This window comes from Cynocephalus volans, chromosome 11 (genome assembly GCF_027409185.1).
Source record: "Cynocephalus volans isolate mCynVol1 chromosome 11, mCynVol1.pri, whole genome shotgun sequence".
NCBI lineage: Eukaryota > Metazoa > Chordata > Mammalia > Dermoptera > Cynocephalidae > Cynocephalus > Cynocephalus volans.
In genome coordinates, this window is record NC_084470.1 from 59,929,427 (window position 1) to 59,948,159 (window position 18,733).

At 54.8% G+C, this 18,733-nt stretch overlaps 2 protein-coding genes across 3 annotated transcripts in view; one reads left to right on the forward strand and one right to left on the reverse strand.

Annotated features, from left to right (window-relative positions):
- RNF123 (ring finger protein 123) overlaps positions 1 to 18,733 on the forward strand; it is a 28,651-nt gene that overhangs the window by 8,880 nt on the left and 1,038 nt on the right. Inside the window, exons 16-35 of one of the 2 annotated variants that reach the window (XM_063115439.1) lie at positions 203 to 320; positions 525 to 624; positions 800 to 861; positions 1,052 to 1,123; positions 1,349 to 1,469; positions 2,125 to 2,226; positions 3,486 to 3,592; positions 3,838 to 4,036; positions 4,394 to 4,539; positions 4,838 to 4,921; positions 5,689 to 5,796; positions 11,073 to 11,250; positions 12,110 to 12,184; positions 12,325 to 12,412; positions 12,502 to 12,589; positions 12,676 to 12,760; positions 14,247 to 14,386; positions 14,495 to 14,683; positions 14,772 to 14,847; positions 15,082 to 15,166. In XM_063115439.1, coding sequence (XP_062971509.1) covers positions 203 to 320; positions 525 to 624; positions 800 to 861; positions 1,052 to 1,123; positions 1,349 to 1,469; positions 2,125 to 2,226; positions 3,486 to 3,592; positions 3,838 to 4,036; positions 4,394 to 4,539; positions 4,838 to 4,921; positions 5,689 to 5,796; positions 11,073 to 11,250; positions 12,110 to 12,184; positions 12,325 to 12,412; positions 12,502 to 12,589; positions 12,676 to 12,760; positions 14,247 to 14,386; positions 14,495 to 14,683; positions 14,772 to 14,847; positions 15,082 to 15,166 — 2,223 coding nt within the window. The remainder of the gene's footprint in view (positions 1 to 202; positions 321 to 524; positions 625 to 799; positions 862 to 1,051; positions 1,124 to 1,348; positions 1,470 to 2,124; positions 2,227 to 3,485; positions 3,593 to 3,837; positions 4,037 to 4,393; positions 4,540 to 4,837; positions 4,922 to 5,688; positions 5,797 to 11,072; positions 11,251 to 12,109; positions 12,185 to 12,324; positions 12,413 to 12,501; positions 12,590 to 12,675; positions 12,761 to 14,246; positions 14,387 to 14,494; positions 14,684 to 14,771; positions 14,848 to 15,081; positions 15,167 to 18,733) is intronic. The other variant, XM_063115440.1, reaches the window with a different exon arrangement.
- Positions 15,554 to 18,708, reverse strand: AMIGO3 (adhesion molecule with Ig like domain 3). The gene has a single exon (XM_063115441.1). The coding sequence runs from the start codon at positions 18,017 to 18,019 to the stop codon at positions 16,523 to 16,525; it is 1,497 nt and encodes a 498-aa protein (XP_062971511.1). The 5' UTR covers positions 18,020 to 18,708; the 3' UTR covers positions 15,554 to 16,522.

Here is an 18,733-nt window from a genome sequence, read left to right on the forward strand (position 1 = left end):
TTCCCATGCACCTGCTGGGTATGGGGCTTGGTGGGCTTGACAGCCATAGTTCTTTCCCAAGGTTCACGGTCTGGGGAGAGAGGCACATAGCAGCAATGGCACCGTTGGTGGTGGGCACATGTTGGGTGGGCTTCCAAGGGAGAACTCATGATGGTGTACAGGGTGCCCTTTGGTGAGCAGAGCTTTACTTGACGACCACCAGCTTTGATGTGCTCCGGTCCGTTGTCTTCTTTTACATCAAGAGCCCCCTGCGTGTGGAGGAGGCTGGTCTGCAGGAGCTCATTCCCACCACCTGGTGGCCCCACTGCTCCAGCAGGGAGGTTGGTGGACACTGAGTGGAGTGGCAATGGTCACAGTGAGGGCTGTCCTAGGGTATCTGAGCCACCTGGCTCTTAGCACATGAAGCCTCTTCCCCAGCTTTGGTCCTGGAGTCCTGGGGGTGGGGGTAGGGGTCTTCCATCTGAAGTAGGCCTGGGTAAGTACTGGGCAAAGTCTGCTGTCTTTCATCCCCCTGCCCTGCATAGGGCAAAGAGAGGAAGGAGGTAAAGGAGGAGACTGCTGAGGAGCGGCTACGGCGGCGTGCCTATGAACGGGGCTGCCACAGGCTCAAGAAGCACATTGAAGGTCGGCCCCTGCCTTGGGTACTGGATAGGGGGTGGGAGATTTTGGTGTGTACATACTTGGGGGGTGCTTGGTAGTAACCATGCCTAGGTTGGGCTTGGGGAGCCCTGGTGGAGCCCTAACCCAAACCTGCCACCCCCTGGGAGCCTGAGGGCCATGTTCCCTACCCCACCCGTAGTGGTGGAAGAACTGCAGGTCCAGATCCTGAAGCTGCTCTTGGACAATAAAGATGACAATGGGGTGAGTGACTCCCAGACACCTGTGTGGGTCCCAGGTGGGGAGGGGTGCTGTATTGGGCCCCCAGACCTAGAGAGCAGGGGCTGACTCACATTCCCACGGCGAGGCCCAGGGCAAAGTATAGCATTGAGCTCGTCTAGTCTGGCCCAGCATTCTCAGCTCATCACAGCCTTGTTTTTTTCTTCCCTTGAAGGGTGAAGCTTCTAGGTACATCTTCCTAACTAAGTTCCGAAAGTTTCTGCAAGAGAACGCCAGTGGCCGGGGGGTAGGTATCTTTCAGAGCATCCCACTGTGGACCCTGGCTGTGTTGCAGGGGCTGCGCCCTGGGCTTCCAGCACCTCTCAGCCTGCCTCTTCCCTGCCCAGCCCTGCTCCTTTGTCTGCTGCCTTCCCTCCCCCCTCAACTCAGAGTCCTGGGGCATGGCCTTGGATGAGAAATGGGCTGGGCTCTGGGCCGGCACCAATGCATGTCTTATGCCCTGTGCTTATAGAACATGCCCATGCTCTGCCCCCCTGAGTACATGGTCTGCTTCTTGCACCGGCTGATCTCTGCCCTGCGTTACTATTGGGATGAATACAAGGCTTCCAACCCTCGTGCTTCCTTCAGTGAAGGTGAGTGGCACCAGGGCCCTAGGTCAGCGAGGCTGGACAGAGGCAGGCATAGGGCAGCCCCTATTGCTGGTGTGGACTGCTGAACTCAGGCTGGGGGAGCTGTCCCCAGCCTCCTGCCCAGTTGAGTTCACTACAGGCAGCTTCCCCACTAGGGCAGCAAGAGCCCTGCACTCTGGAGCTGCCGAGCCCATGTTTGCTGATTGTCCCTGTAGGCTCCTTCCTATCATGAACTCTTTTCCTCAGTCCTAGCCCACCCAGCTCTCTGTGCAGTCCTTTGCAGGACTGCCTTGGGTGGGTGCCGGGGGTCCCTGTGTTTGTTTGGGACATAGTCCCCAAGAGTCAGTGGGAGCCTTACCTGCCCTGGATTGGGGGATATCCCATAAGGCTGGGCCTGGGCCCTCTTCTCTCCTAAGTGACTAGCTGACAAGAATGCCCTCTTTGTCCCAAATTGTACAGTTGTTGGCATTGACCTGAAATAGCAGGGGGTGGGGGAAGTAGGGGAGGCCTGGGCTCTGGTCCCACTCTCTGCCTGGGTAGGTGGGTGGCCAAGGCCAGAAGTCCCTGGCAATGCCAGGCCAGAGTACAGGGGAGGGATCTGGGGGGGTCCTCCTGCTGGGCCCTAACTACTAGGCCCAGCCTCTCTAACTCCTCGCAGAGGCCTACATCCCGCCCCAGATCTTCTATAATGGCAAGGTGGACTACTTCGACCTGCAGCGCCTTGGAGGCCTCCTCTCGCACCTTCGGAAGACCCTCAAAGGTGCGTGCAGGCCTGTGGGCGGTGAGCGGGTCTGGGCTGGGTAGGGGCAGTCTCTGAGCCTGCTCTGCTGTGGGTGCTGAGCTATCCTGTGCCCACCAGAGGGCGCCTGAGTCTCAGGCAGGGAGGTGCTCTGCCAGCTCTGCCTCTGGTCTTGGGTCCAGCTATCCCATCCCTAGAGCACCCACCCCAGGGGCTGGCTGGGAGGCAGGTGTGCTGACAGGATCTTGGTGAGGTAGGAGGGCAGGGGCATGCAGGTGCTGCCTTAGTCATCTTCAGAGATGAGCAGCACAAGTTGCTCTGGTGCAAGGGGCCAAGGGCACAGCGTGAGCAAGGGCAGGGATACCAAAAACAGCAGAGCGTGGCCTGGAGATGGAAGGCAGTTGGTACGTTGGGGAGTGAAATGTGCAGTAGGGAGCAGTGGGTAATGAGGCCAAGGGGTCTCTAGATCAGAATCTGATGGGTTTGCAAGCCAGGAATCAGGTATAGACTTATTCCAGGGGTAGCTTTGGAAGGAATTGAGGTGGGGGAGTGAGGTCAGGGGTCTGTGTTGTACGAAGCTCCCTCTGACTGCTGTGGTGTGGAGAACAGAGAGGAGGGTCTGGAAAAGTCCAGGCAACAGAGGGCACAGCCTGTGCCAGGGAGGAAGGGGGAGGCACAGTGAAGTGGAGGAGGAGAGGATGACCCCAGGCTTCCTGCCAGAGGTTGTGTGGATGGGGGCCATCAGAGAGAGGGACTGCAGGAAGAGGCTGAGATGACACATGCTTGGACACAGCATGTTTGAGGTACCCGGGGACACAGCCAGGAGCAAGGCCTGGGCTGGAGGCAGAAATAGTATGGCAGCTGTCAACACAGAAGTGGGGACGAGGTGGGATGAGGGTTGGCTCCCCAGGGGAGTGTGCAAAGTGAGGCAAGCAGAAGCCTAGGCAGCACTAGAATATCCTTTTGTTTATGCAACAGTAAGAGGGTAGGGGAGGCCCTGGAGAGCATGTCATTACGGGAAACAAAGACAGGGACTGACAAGAGGGGTTGCATAGGGAATGCCTCCTACTGTGGAGTTGCTGCTAGACAAGGGGCCCTTGGGATGCAGAGTGAAGGCTGGGTTGGAGTAAGGAGAGGGGTGAGGAGCAGGCACTGTTGTCCTTGGGGCCCTGCAAGTCCTCTTGCCTAGCCTGCTAGTGCTCTCTTGCTGTCCTGGGCAGTTCCAGCCATGGCCCCTCACCCTGCCACTGGCCTCAGAGCCCTCCTGCTGTTCCTCTCAGATGACCTTGCTTCCAAAGCCAACATTGTGATTGACCCACTGGAGCTCCAGGCGGCCACCATGGATGACTTGGACGAGGATGAGGAGCCAGCCCCGACCGCAGCCCAGGTGCCACAGTAGGGACAGGCGGGGGTTTCATGTTGGCTTTTCCTTTATCATCTGGGCAGGGGTGTCACATAGGGCCATCCCTCTCTCTATGCAGGCAAGGGGCTTCTTACCAGGCAGGTTCCCTTGCTGTGGGTGGAGGCATGAAGTCTCCCTTCCCATCCCCCAGCCCCATGGATCAAGGGAGCACTAAGCCGGCCCTGGTCCTGAGGAGCTGAGTAGCCTTTGGCCTCCTCTCTCCACCACAGCGCCCCATGCAGGCCCTGGCCATGGGAGGGGCACTGCCCCTGCCCCGGCCTGGCTGGCTCAGTTCTCCAACCCTGGGCCGAGCCAACCGCTTCCTCAGCACAGCAGCCGTGAGCCTCATGACCCCACGGCGGCCTCTGAGCACCTCGGAGAAAGTGAAGGTCCGCACACTGAGCGTGGAGCAGAGGACCCGAGAGGACAGTAGGTGCTGGGCAGGGCCAGACATGGCATTAAAGGACCCTTCTACCAAGTACAACCCCCCACCCTGGGCAAAGCCAAAATACACTCTCCTGCTCTCCTGGCCCTATGTCCTGGCAGCATCCCAAGGGTACAGGAAACACACTCTAAGTGCAGATCAATGCTACAGAAATAGGTGCTGGCACTGCAGGGCCTTGTCCTTCACCCTCACCCCTCACATTCTCCTGCAGGTCCCTCCTTAGAAACAGGAAAAAGGAGAGAGGATTCCCTCTCCTGCTGTGAGGCCCATCCAGGCTGCACAGGATTAGGAGAAAACCGGGATGGCTCCCACCCTCACCCTGCCCTTCCCCTACTCCCCAGTTGAGGGCAGCCACTGGAATGAGGGCCTGCTGCTGGGGCGGCCCCCTGAGGAGCCTGAGCAGCCCCTCACCGAGAACTCACTGCTGGAAGTCCTGGATGGTGCCGTCATGATGTACAATCTCAGTGTCCACCAGCAGCTGGGCAAGGTCTTGCACTGTTGGTCCATGCGTGTTGGCTGGGGGGTATTCAGCCTGTTTGGATGCATGTGTGTGCAGGCACATGTGCACTTGTGCCTGCAGGGGTGCCTGTGCATGACTGTGCGCACGAGCACATGCCACAGCAAGACTGGTTTCTGCCACTGCTGCTTAGGCATGACTTGGTTGACTTTTGTGGGAGGGGGACTGCCTGGGGCCTAAGGTTGGGAGCTTGGCTGGGGTCCAGACTGGGTAAAGGAGCCCAGATGAGGTGCCAAGGGTTACCTTGGACATGTGTCCAATGCTGTAGATGGTGGGTGTGTCTGATGATGTCAGCGAGTATGCAATGGCTCTGAGGGACACAGAGGACAAGATCCGCCGGTGCCCCAAGCAGGTAAGGCCTGGACAGGCAGGCGGGTATTGGGAGGGAGGAGTGTTGCACAGGGGCAGCTTGCTTACTCGGGGTCCCCAGGGCAGCCCACAAAGGAAATCTGGCTCTGGGGGCTGTCCCAGCATTTCTCTTTGCCCCCACCTCCACCCTGACCATAGCACGCCAGTGAGAGTGGGGCAGACAGCAGGGCCTTGTGCAACCTGAACACCATCAACCAGCTGCAGCCTGTGCCAAGTGGGCCCTTCCCCACTGGCCCACTAAGTGCAGACGCACACCCACTGTCCTCATCAATTATGGATTGACCCTGAGTGCTTTCTCAGCTACATGTGGAGTCAGCAGGAAGCAGGGCCTTGCTCCCCAACTCCTCCTGGAGCATCTCTGCTGTAGCTGTCCTGGCCTGGGGAGTGGGACCAGGGCCTGGGCTGGGCTTCCCTGGCAGGCCCCCTGTCCCCACCTGTCACCAGAGCCCTGGGCTGGCAGCTGCTGAAGCTGCAGTTCTGGTATTGAATCCTTGGGGAACTCTGGCCAGGGACTCACAGACCCCCAGCTGGGCCTCATTTCCATGTCCTGAGGGGACAGCCATGGCCCTGTCCTGAGGCTTGCTCAGGGTCACCAGCGAGTCAGTGGCAGAAGAGAGTTTTGAAATGTGGAGCCCATCCCCTTGCCTGCCCCAGGCACTAGTAGGGCCCCTACTAGGCTGCCTTGGGGTGTAGAGGAGAACTGGGCATGGCAGCATGTCCTGATTTTCATCTTTTCCCCTTGGGTGGCAGAGAAAGGACATCCTTGCAGAGTTGACCAAGAGCCAGAAAGTCTTTTCAGAAAAGCTGGACCACCTTAGCCGCCGTCTTGCCTGGGTCCATGCCACCGTCTACTCCCAGGTGAGCGTGTGTGGCCCTGGCTGGTGAATGCCCCCCTCCCCATCCTCATTGTCTAGCCGCAGGTTATGCAGGGTTGTGCCAGGACCATTGACCCCCCTGCAGTCTCAGACCTCCCCCGCCTCCACTTCCCTTGTACTTCTTGTGCCCCATGGACTTATGCTGGTGCCATTTCTAGACCTCCAGTGCACATCCAGCTCATAAATCCTTCCTTTGAGAAACAAGGTCTGTTTCTGCCTGCCTCCCCTTCCCCCCTGACCCTCCTCTCAGTTTCTAGACCCTCCCCTTCTCTCCCAGGATATCAGGTGCTCTGAGGCCTCCCCCTGAGCCTCACTCCCACGCTCTGCATCTGCTTCTGTCCAGCTCACCTACCACCCTCATGGCCACTGGCTTGTTCGCTACTCATTCACTCATTCGCCTACTCATTCATTTAAAAACATGTACGCAAAGGTTGGAGTATCCCAAGTGACATCCTAGGCACTAGGGACACAGTAGTGAACCGGAAAGACAAGTCTCTGCCCTCCCAGGGCACTCGGCCTGGTGAGATACGCAGAGGGACAGACTAATGGTCTTGCTGTAACTGAAGTTTGACCTCCAATCCCCAGACCGTCTGGACTTGTTTCCTCTCCCTTACCCCTTCCAGTGGGTGCCCTGGGGCTCTCCCCAGGTGCCCATGTCAGGGCATCTGCTATCTTCTTGGGCATGTCCTTCCCCCATAACTGGGTGATCAGAGCCCTTGGTGTCCCCATCTCTACCCTGGTGGCTTCTCCCTAAAACTCAGACCACCTCCACCTTTCACCTGCTCCTACCTTTCTTGCTGCCACAGATGGCCTTGCCTCCAGCCCCATGAAGATGACCATGTCGGGGGCACTTCCTCCTTCCCACCTCCGGGATTTCATAGCTGCCCACCTCCCTAGGCAACCTTGCCACCCTCTCACACCAACTTCCCAAGACTCTTGCCTTCCCATCTCTCTGCCTTTTTTTAAAATCGTGGTAAAATATATACATGACATAACAGTCTTGGCCATTTTTAAGTGCTAAATATATTCACATTGTTGTACAAACAATCTCCAGAACTCTTTTTTTCTTTTTTCTTTTCTTTGTTGTTTTTGGTGGCTGGCTGGTGTGGAGATCTGAACCCTGACATGGGTATTATCAGCACCACACTCTCCCAAGTAAGCCATCAGCCAACCCCTCCAGAACTCTTTTCATCTTACAAAACTGACACTATGTACCCTTGAAACAATAACTCCCCATCTCCCTCCCCCCAGCCCCTGGCAACCACCTTCTACTTTCTGTTACTATGAGTCTGACTACTCTAGGTACCTCATAGAAGTGGAATCCAAAGCAGGTTACAATATTTGTCTTTTTGTGACTTGCTTATTTATTTGTTTGTTTTTTTGTTTATTTATTTAGGTGGCTAGCTGGTGTGGGGATCTGAACCCATGACCTTGCTATGGCTTATTTCACTTAGCATAATGCCCTCAAGGTTCATCCATGTTGTGGCATGTGTCAGAATTTCCCAAAGTTGAATAATATTCTATTGTATGTATATACCACATTTTGTTTATCCATTCATCTGTTGATGGACACTTGGGTTGCTTCTACCTTTTGGCTATTGTGAATACTGCTCTGAACATGGGGCACAAATAACTGCATCTAGTCGAGTCGCTGCTTTCAGTTCTTTGGGGTATATACTCAGAAGTGGAATGGCTGGGTCATATGGTAATTTTATTTTTAATTTTTTGAGGAACCACCGTACTGTTTTCCACAGTGGCTGCACCATTTTACATTCCAACGAACAGTGCACAGGATTCCGTTTCTCCACATCCTCACCAACACTTGTTATTTTCTACTTTTTTGATAGTAGCCATCCTAATGGGTATGATGTGGTACCTCACTGTGGTTTTGATTTGCATTTCCCTAATGATTAATGATGGTGAACACCTTTTCCTGTACTTGTTGTCCATTTGTATATTTCTTTGGAGGAATGTCTATTCAAGTCCTTTGCCCATCTTTGTTTTTTGGTTTTTTAAAAATTTACTTATTAATATTATTCTTTTTCATTTTAAGATATTGTTGTGGAGCAGTTTGGGGATAGGGGGAGAAAGAAAGAAGGAGGGAAATAGAGTGCGAGGAGGGGGAAGGAGGGAGAGTGTGGTCGAGGCCTGTGACACCCCCCTCATTCTGGCAGGAGAGACCAGGGGATTTCCAGCAGCAGCTCGGTTGTTGCTGGGCTCAATGCAGATGTCAGGAGAGTGTGGCTGAAGCCCTCGGTCCCCCACTGCCCCAGCTCAGGAGCCCGGGATGCTTCCAGTGGTGGCTCAGTGGTCATCGCTGGGCCAGTTGCAGATGTGAGAGGGACATGGCTGAGGCTGTTGGCCCCCACCACGCAGGCTCGGGAACCTGGGGCATTTCCTGCAGCAACTCGGTGGTTGTCACTTCTTTGCCCATCTTTGAATCGAGTTGTTTAGGTTTATGCTGTTGAGTTGTAGGACTTCTCTGTGTATTCTGGATATTAACCCCGTATCGGATACATGGTTTGCAAATATTTTCTCTCATTCTGTGGGTTGCCTTTTCATACTGTTGACTGTGTCCATTAGCACAAATTTTCAATTTTAATATTATCCAGTTTATCTATTTTTCCTTTTGTTACCTGTGCTTTTGGTTTCATATTTAAGAAATCATTACCAAATCCAGTGTCATGAAGCTTTTTCCCTGTTTTCATCGTCTTTTTTTTTTTTTTTTTTTTTGTTAGCTGGCCGGTATGGTTTTGGCACCCTTGTTGAAAATCATTTGACTATGCAAGGGTTTATTTCTGAGTTCTCTATTCCCTTGGTCTATATGTCTATCTTTATGCCAGTACCATCCTGTTTTCATTACTGTAGCTTTGTAGTTTTGAAATCAGGAGATGTGAGACCTCTAACTTTATTATTATTATTTTTTCAAGATTGTTCTGGCTATTTGAGCTCCTTTAAGATTCCATATGAATTTCTGGATGGGTTTTTCTATTTCTGCAAAAAATACTATTGGGATTTTTTTTTTTTTTTTTTTTTTTAAAGATGACCGGTAAGGGGATCTTAACCCTTGGCTTGGTGTTGTCAGCACCAGGCTCACCCAAGTGAGCTAACCAACCATCCCTATATGGGATCCGAACCCATGGCCTTGGTGTTATCAGCACCACACTCTCTCGAGTGAGCCACAGGCCGGCCCATACATCTTCTCATACTTTTTTTTTTTCTCTTCTTTTTTTTTTTGTGACCGGTAAGGAGATTGCAACCCTTGGCTTGGTGTCGTCCGCACCGCGCTCAGCCAGTGAGCGCACCGCCGTCCCTATATAGGATCCGAACCCGCACTCTCCCGAGTGAGGCACAGGGCGGGCCTATTGGGATTTTGATAGGGATTGCATTGAATCTGTACATTCCTTTGGGCAGTATTGCCATCTTAACAATATTAAGCTAACAATCCATTGTATTAGTCCATCTTCTGTTGCTAATAACAGAATACCTAAAACTTGGTAATTTGTAAATAAATAGTACTTATTTCTTACAGTTTGGGAGCCTGGGAAGTCTGCATCTGGTGAGGGAGGGCCTTCTTTGTGGGGACTCTGTACAGAGTCCCATGATGCCACCAGGTATCTCACGCCAAGAGACTGAGCAAGAGCACATTACCGTGCTCACTTACTTTCCCTATAAAGTCAACAGTGCCCCTCCCATAATAACCCACTCATCCATTGTATTAGTCCATTTTGTGTTGCTTATAACAAAATACACAGAACTGGGTAATTATAAAGAAAAACGAAATTTATTGCTTACAGTTTCTGAGGCTGAGAAGTCCAAAGTCCATCTGGTGGTGGCAACAGTGACCCAGGGGCCTCACATTGCAAAGTGGTAGAAGCAGAAAGAGCAGAGAGAGAGAGACAGACTCCTCTTCTTTAAAAGCCCTCAGAACCACGCCCCTGACCACCATTTTTAATCCATTCACTACTGCACAGTCCTACAATCCAATCACTTCTTCAAGGCTCCACCTTTCGATGACCATAATAGGATCTCCCTCCCTGTTAACAGTCATAGTGGGGGCTAAGTTTCTAATACATAAAATGTGGTGGATACAATTCAAGCTTCAATGAGTTTTGAGGGGACATAATTCAATCCACTACACCCATTAGCCCATTAATCCATTTATGAAGGCAGAGCTCTCATGATCCAGTCACCTTCCAAAGGACCCACCTCTTGACACTGCCACATTGGAGATAAAACTTCCACATGAGTTTTGGAGGGGACAAGCACTCATACCATAGCATCCATGAACACAAGATGTCTTCTCATTTATTTCGATCTTTAATATCTTTCACCAACATTTTGTAGTTTTCAGTGTAGCTTCAAGTCTTTTTGGTTCCTTGGTTAAGTTTATTCCTAAGTATTTTATTCTTTTTTGGTGCTATTAGAAATGGAATTGTTTTCTTGATTTCTATTTTCCTAAATAAACAATTTTGGATTGTTTATTGTTAGTTTAGAGACACACCACTGATTTTTGTGTGTTAATTTTGTATCCTGCAATGTGGCTGAATTTATTCTAAATTTTTATGTGTGGAATCTTTAGGGTTTTCTACATGTAACATCATATTTGCCAACAGAGATAATTTTGCTTCTTCCTTTCAATTTGGATGTCTTTTATTTCTTTTTCTTGCCTAATTGCTCTGTGTAGGATTTCCAGTACTGTGTTGAATAGCAATGGTGAAAGTGGACATCCTTTTCTTGTTTTCATTCCAGTCTTACCCCATTGAGTATGATGTTAGATGTAGGCTCTCCATATATGGCCTTTATTATGTTGAACTGCCTTCTGTCTTCTGCATCTTCAGCACCCACTCACCTGTCTCCTCATACAGTTTCTTCCATTGTTAAAGGAAGAAGCCCATGAGGCCTTTCCTTGATTCTACATCTTTCTACAGCTACCACTGTACTTCTTTCTCTCTGTGTTAGCTCTCTCATCTTCCCCTACCTCCTAGCCCAGCACAGGCTCTACTACTCTGAAATAGTCCTGCCAAGGTCTCTGTCAACCTTCTTAGTGGCAGTGCCACCCTCTCCAAGATGGGCATGCCCCTCTTTCCTGCTGAGGACTTGCTTGTCCCAGTCTGAGCCACTGCTCACATTTCCTGCAATCTAGATTTCAGTTCGGATGATATAGTCCTGGGGAGTCTTTCTTGATACCCGGACTAGGCCATGCCCCCTGTGACCCTTCTGTGAACAGCCCAGCGGTACCCTGTGTTCCCCTTGCAGGAGAAGATGTTGGACATTTATTGGCTGCTGCGTGTCTGCCTGCGGACCATCGAGCATGGTGATCGCACAGGTTCTCTCTTTGCTTTCATGCCTGAGTTCTACCTGAGTGTGGCCATCAACAGCTACAGTGCTCTCAAGAATTACTTTGGCCCAGTGCATAGCATGGAGGAGCTCCCAGGTGATGGGACCATTCAGGCTGGGGCAGAAAAGTGGGCCTTGAGCGTGAGCCCTAGGAGCTCTGGTCTGAGCCTTCCATGGCCTGCGGCACACACCCACATGGGGATGGGGGAGGCAGATCCTACTCCAGTCCACCCTGCATCAAACAAGCATTTTTCCCTGTCCTGGTACCTGCAGCCACAGGATCAACAGCCCCTCCCTGGTGCTGGGAAGAAAACAAGATGGAGCATGGGGGTTGGGACCCCTGGCTTTCACTTCTTTCCTGGTGCTGCCGAGCAGCTGCTGGAGCCCAGCAGCCAGCTGGCGCCTCACCCTGCCACCTTGGCACTGGTCATGGAGTATGGCAGTCAGTCAGGGACAAAATGGTTTGTCTTTGTAAATCACAGCAGGGGTTGGGGGCCCTGCTGAGGGCCACATAGGACCCTGGGCTTTTCACAGACCATTGATTCCAAGCTGGGCTTGGCAGTTTATGTCTGGATCAGGCTGTGAGCTGTCAGGCCCTGGCCCGTCCTCTTCCCTTCCTAAGCCTCAGTACAGGCTTTGTCTTCAAAGACAGAGCTGTGGGTACCCAAGGGGCTTTGACTGCTGAGTCATCAAGTGTGTGAGCTGAGATGGGTTTGAGCCCTGGTTAGGGCTTTTGCTAGGACCTGCCCTCCCCCCACAATGAGTCTGTGCCTTAGCCCCTCCCCAGCTGCAAGTGAATGCCCTGCCCAGTATCCCCAGGTGCCATCCTGGGTCCAGTCTGGCCCTTGGAGCCAGCTCTGCAGGTTGCTACCCAAGCCCGCCTACTCTGCCAAGGGACATGCCTGCCTCTGGAGCCCCCACTCCTGGCCAACAGTTCTCACCACCCACCCTTGCAGGCTATGAAGAGACCCTGACCCGCCTGGCTGCCATCCTTGCCAAACACTTTGCTGACATGCGCATCGTGGGCACTGGTGAGGTGCCCTGCAGGGGGCTGGGGATGGGATGGCACCTGTTGCAGGCTGTTTTCTATACAAAATGGGGCCAGGTGGGCATGCCGCATGGGGCCAGGACTCATGCCAGGCACTGGCTGAGGCATGGCCTGTCCCAGCAGACATCCGAGACTCACTGATGCAGGCCCTGGCCAGCTATGTGTGCTACCCACACTCGCTGCGAGCCGTGGAGCGGATTCCTGAGGAGCAGTGAGTGGGGTCCCTGGGGAGCCACACACCCTGCCCTGCATAGCACCATGCCCAGTCTTACCCCACATTGCCACTCATTGCCCTAATAGGCGTATTGCCATGGTGAGGAATCTCTTGGCACCCTATGAGCAGCGGCCCTGGGCCCAGACCAACTGGATCCTGGTGCGGCTCTGGAGGGTAAGCCTGACCTGAGGGGAGGTGTCTGAGGCTGGTGGAGGGAGAGGTTGCCCTGCCCCACTGACCCCCGCTGACCCTACCTCCAGGGTTGTGGGTTCGGGTACCGCTATACACGGCTTCCACATCTGCTGAAAACCAAACCTGAGGACGCCAATTTGCCCAGCCTCCAGAGTGAGTATCCAGGTTGGGCAGGACCTGGCAGTACCCTGGGCAGGGAAGGCTGGTTGCCTTTTCCCACTGCTCTTGGGTTCTTTCAGACTCTTTCACTTCTTCCAGCCCCTCTTCTGGGCTCCTGTTGCACCCTAGACACCTTGCCTGTCTCCTGGGGTTTCCATTTTCCCTGCTTCCTCCCAGCCTAAGAATGCTCTGGGACTACTCCCCCGGGCACCATAGTCCCATATATGCCCTTTAGGCCTGAATAAAATAAAAGACAAAATTATCTCTGTTGGCAGATATGATGTATGTAGAAAACCCTAAAGATTCCACACAAAAAAATTTAGAATAAACAAATTCTGCATGGGTCACCATGACAAGGGACAACACCTTTCCAGGCTGCTGGCAACTCATACAGAGTGAACACTGTCCCTTGCCCTCTGAGCCAGCTCCCTCACCTCCAGCCTAGTCCCAGCACCATGAACTTCTGCTCCTTCTTTACTGTCTGCTGGTGCCAGACCCAGGGCTTGGCTTAGGCCTTGGACACCTGAGTCAAGGTGGGGCACAGACTGGAGGTTGGCCAGGGCCCCAGAGGGTATTCATGGAGCTTCCTGGAGTAAGGAGCATCTGATTGGGAGCAGAGCCTAGGCTCTCTTTCCTGGGTCCGGCAAAGTTTTGTAGGCCTTGCCCAAGGTCTGGGGCTGTCCGGCTTGCAGAGCATCTCCCACACACCGTACTCACCCTGCACGGTGGCTCTCCTTGGCCCATGTGGTCTCTTTCTGCCCTAGGGGGCAGTGTTTTGGTCTGAGGGGTGTCTCCAAAGAGGCTGAGTGCCTTGTGCAAAGTCATACAGCAAGTCCTTGCCAATTGCCTTGGTCCTGCCTCTAGGACGGAACTGAGCTGCAAGTGGAAAGTGGCAGTGGGGCCAGATCCATGTCCTGCTGCTGCAGGAACTATTGATTTGCATCAAGAGGGGTGGGAGGTATGCCAGGCGAGCTGTGGTTGAGGGATCTGGTTACTGCTGCCCGCCAGCCCAGACTTGGAGCCTACGACCTCAGCCATATGCCAAGGCCAGGCCAAGGACAGCAGAGGACAGTAAAGGACAATACAAGAGTAGACTCTTGGAGAAGCTGCACTTGATACCTGTGGGGAAGGGTCTATGTTACCCTGTCTAGGTCTGATCCTAGCTGAAGGGCGTGTGACCCAGAACTTCCTGGGGGTCAGGCTGGGGCTGCGCATTTGCTCTAGGCCTATGGTGATGGTGTGGTGTGGTGTCTAGGAACAATCGCAGCCTGTGGCTTGCCCAGCAGAGAAAGAGGACAGATTTAGCACTAACTCCCAGGTAGTACTGCACCCTGTCCCCCGCCTTCATGACCTGTGTGTTCCCAGGGAGCCATCTTTCTGTTCTTACATCAGTGGCCCAAAGGGCGAGGACACAGAGGCAAACAGGTGGGGGTCACTACACTGGTGTTCCTGATGATGCCACCTCCTCGTGCCCCTGCAGAGCCCTGCCCCTCCACCCTGCTACAGCAGCACATGGCAGACCTGCTGCGGCAGGGTCCTGACGTGGCACCCAGCTTCCTCAACAGCGTTCTCAATCAGCTCAACTGGGCCTTTTCTGAGTTCATCGGCATGATCCAGGAGGTGGGCTGTGATGGGGCCTTGTGGGTCAGAGTGGTGCAGGGGACAAGGCATGGTCCTGGGATGTAGGCAGGCCACTGACTGCTGCCTGCCCGCATGTTGGTGGCTCAGATTCAGCAGGCTGCTGAACGCCTAGAGCGAAACTTCGTGGACAGCCGGCAGCTCAAGGTATGTGCCACCTGCTTTGACCTTTCGGTCAGCCTGCTGCGAGTCTTGGAGATGACCATCACACTGGTGCCTGAGATATTCCTTGACTGGACCCGGCCTACCTCTGAGATGCTGCTACGGCGTCTTGCACAGGTGTGTCCATCTGGGCAAGGAGGGTGGGATCCTGGGGATGCACCAATGGCAAACCTGCCCATCCACCAACAGGCTTCTGCCCTCACAGCTGCTGAACCAGGTGCTGAACCGGGTGACAGCTGAGAGGAACCTGTTTGACCGTGTAGTCACCCTACGGCTGCCTGGTGAGGATCTAGATGCCCTGCACCCCAACACACTACAGGCCCTGGTTCCTCTGCCAGGAGCAGTGATGCCTGATTCTCCGTACTGCACTGGGACAGCCAGGCTCAGCGACCCCCCAGCCTCAGCTCACCCTTCTGGAGGGAGAACAGAGGGAAGGGTGTATGGCATCAGCCGGGTCCGGAGCCCTTGCAGAGGGAGCATGTGGGTGGCTCATCTCTTTCCTTCCCTTCCTCTAGGCCTGGAGAGTGTGGACCACTATCCCATTCTGGTGGCAGTGACAGGCATCCTGGTACAGCTTCTGGTGCATGGCCCAGTTTCAGAGTGAGTGTTGGGGACTGTGGGAGCTGCGTGTATCGGATGAGGAGGGGCTGGGCAGGGCCTCCCTGTACCTCAGTTTCCTAATCTCAAAAACGTATCTGTATCTGGTTTTGAGGCAGAAGGGAGGAGGTGAGGTATGAACTGAATAAATAGGTGGGGGCACCAGCACCTGCTCTGGGTAGGAGAATCAGGGAACCCAGCAGGACAAGATGTCCCGGCCCACAGAGCCACTGGTTTGTGGCCATGCTTCAGGTAGGGGCATGGGAGCCAGGAATCCAGGGGGGTCTGCCAACCTTTGATGGCCAGGGCAGCACTGCTGGATCAAGAGCTGAGCACACACAATGCTACCTGCATTTGTGAAGTCTCCAGCAATGAGCGTGTACTGCCTTTATTAAGAAACTCCATAACGGCTGGGTCCAGGACCCAGCTCAGCCCCCACATATGGGGTTCCCAAACCCCCCTCCCCCGCCTCTCTGAAGCAGGAGTTGTGAGATGCATATGAAACCAGGGCACTGTCTCATCCATTAGGCTGAAACCAGTGCCAGCCCTTAAGAGGCTTCTACTCTCAGGGGACACTGAGTTCCGGCTTGGCCCTCCCAGGTTGGCCATGTTCATGAGGCTTTTTACTGCTGAAAAGTGGAGGGCATAGGCCCCTCACTGCTGTCTCTTGAGCCCATGGAATGAGCTCTGCCTTCAGAGTGACCTCTGGATGCCCCTGGCCAGAGATAGCAAGGTCACTCTGGCTGTGGCTCAGGCCAGGCCCTCAGGTGGTCTCTGGAGGAGCCTTGCCTGCCTAATACCTGCCCACCAGCCTCTGCATGAAGTTGTGAAGCTTACAGTAGGTTGGATGTTGATGGATGGGGCGGAGTCCTATTTCACCAGAGGGAGGGCTTGTTTTCTCCTTCCATCCTGGGGGTGGGGCTAGGTCTTCCTTCAGAGCCCTCCTCCTCTTCCCCTGTGGGCCTTCTCCCTCCCTCCCTGGCCCCTAGGGAAGGGGAAGGTGGTTATGTTTCAACTCTTCAGAACCACTCCTTGACAGTTGCCTCGGCCCCTGAAGGTGAACCTGGGGCTCTAAAGCAAGGGTTCTTCCAGATGGGTCTCAGTCCCCAATCCTCATGGGGGCATGTGGGCACTAGCGGGCCCTGTCAGGACCTGAGGCCTTTGGGTACTGTGCTGGGCAGAGCAGGAGGCAATTGGGGCTCTCCAACCCCATGTATGGCCTTTTGGTTCAAGTCAAGGCCCCCACATGAGGGTGGGGGACCAGGCACAGTGTTTAAGCATCTGGCAGTTCTCTGTACCACAGCAGGGAGCAGGGCAAGCAGCAGGAGAGTGGTGGCTTGGGTGGGGGCCGTGGGCAGCCTAGGTCATCATGAGACCCTCAGAGCCTGTGGAGCTAGCAGACTCTGAGCCAGCCTTGAGTCGTAGGCCCACCGGGTTGCAGAGGTCGAAGTCCTCAGCTACTGCCAGCTGCACACGGCCATTGAGGCCCCTCCTGCCCGGCTCCAGAAAGACCACGTGCTTGTGAACACTGGCCTTGCGGCTGAGTGCGTCTGGCGGTGTGGGGCTGAACACCGAGGACTGTGCGCTCAGTTCCTGGAGCGGGCTGGGTGCTCGGGGCCGGCGGCAGCAGCCGCGGCAGGGCGGTGCAAACAGGTAAAGCAGGACGAGCACCAGGCCCACAGCACAACCCAGCAATGTGGTGAAGCCTGTGTTGAAAGCCTCGGGCTCCTGGCGCGGAAAGTGCACGCTCACGTTGTACTCGTGCGTCTGGTTGTGGTGCAGCCGGGGCCCGGTTGCCAGGCACACGAAAACGCCGGCATGCCGTTCCTGCACGTTGTCTATGGCCAAGCTGCCGTCTGCCAGCACCACGATGCTGCCGTCGCGGGATCCCGGCGCCACGATAAGCTCATGCTGCGGCGAAACCCAGACAGTATGCACTGCTGGGACGCTGGTGTTGCAGTGTAGCCTCAGGGACCGCCCCACCTGCAAGTGCAGCTGCTCCTCGGGCCGCTCTAGGCCACGAGCTGGGGCAGCCGAGCAGTTCTCGAAGACTCGGCTGTGCTCGAAAAAGCGCACGCGGGACGCGGACACCTTGAAGGCCAGGCACATGTACTCGCGCGCAAAGTCGCGCACCGCGCTTAAGCCGCGCTGGTGCCAGCGCTGCAGCAGGTGATAGAGGCGGCAGTCGCAGGGTAATGGGTTGTTGTGCAAGTAGAGGCCGTTCTTGAGGAAGGCCGGTAGTGCGGCCAGTTGAGGTACGGAGATGCGTCCCAGCCGGTTGAAGGAGAGGTCCAGAGTATGCAGATGGGTCACGCCCAGACCGTGCAGGTGGTCGAAAGAGAAGGAGGCGAGTTCGTTGTAGCCCAGATAGAGGCAACTGAGCGTGCTCACGCCGTGGAAGGCATGCTCATCCAAGTGCGCCAAGCGGTTATTGAACAGAAGCAGCGTCTCCAGCGCCCCCAGTCCGTCGAGGTCATGGCGGCCAAGCGCCCGCAATGCATTAGATGACAAATCAAGCAGCCTCAAGCCGCTGGCATTGGTGAAGACGCCGTGACCCAATGCAGCCAGCTCGTTGTGGCCTAGGCGCAGGTTGCGCAGCCGGGAGAGGGGTGCCAACCAGCCGGGGCGCAGGCTCTGGAGTGCGTTGTGGCTCAGGTCGAGGTCCGCAGCAGCGGCAGGTAACACGGCCGGCACGTCCTGCAACCCAAGGCCTGCACAGCTCAGCAGGTCGGCAGCACAGACGCATTTGTAGGGGCAGTTGTGGGGCGCAGGAGGCAGAAAGCTCTCAGAGTCCGGGGTACCTAATCCGACGCGCAGCATGCACAGCAGTGCGCCCAGCAGCACCAGCCAGGCCATGGCGGCGGCCACCAGGGTTGGGACAGGGCAGCTTTGTGCAGGTCACAGCTGCAGGACTCACCCACTTCTGTGCTGGTTCGATGTGCGTGGCACCGGATGGCTCACGGCCGAGGAGGCACGATGCGCGCTCAGCCCCGCACGGCCGACCGCTCCTTGTCTCCCGTTCCCAGGTTGTAAGGTGGGGTCGCGCCTCACTCAGCACTCCCTTCGGCGTCCCTAGCTCTCTCCGAGAGATTTTCTGGCCGGTTTCTAAATACTCTCCGGGAGGCTACGGCCCGGGGGCGGGGCCCCGGGCTCCCATTGGCTCCCCGTGCGGGGGGCGGTGCGGCGTGTCCCCTGGCACGCAAGGGTCTCGCGTGACCGCCAGAGGGGGCACGAGTGCAGCCCAATATCCCAGCCTGCCCTTGGCCGGCAGCTTTCCGCAGCTCCCCAAGGAATAAAAGGGGAAGTTTGGGGAAATGTCTTTAAGCTGCTGCTAATGAACTTTGTATTTATTTGAAGTGATTTTGAAAGGTTAATAATATATTATGGAGCAGGTGAACTCTCACTAATTGTGGCTCCCCAGGGCCCCCTTAAACTGGTACCCTGGCTATTTGGAACTTAATGGGATCCAGGACTTACAGGGGTGTTGAAAGAAACAGGGAGATGAAAGGATGAAGGGGGCAATGATGCAAGTGCTCTGGATCGTAATGCCAGACCCTCCCACCCCACCCC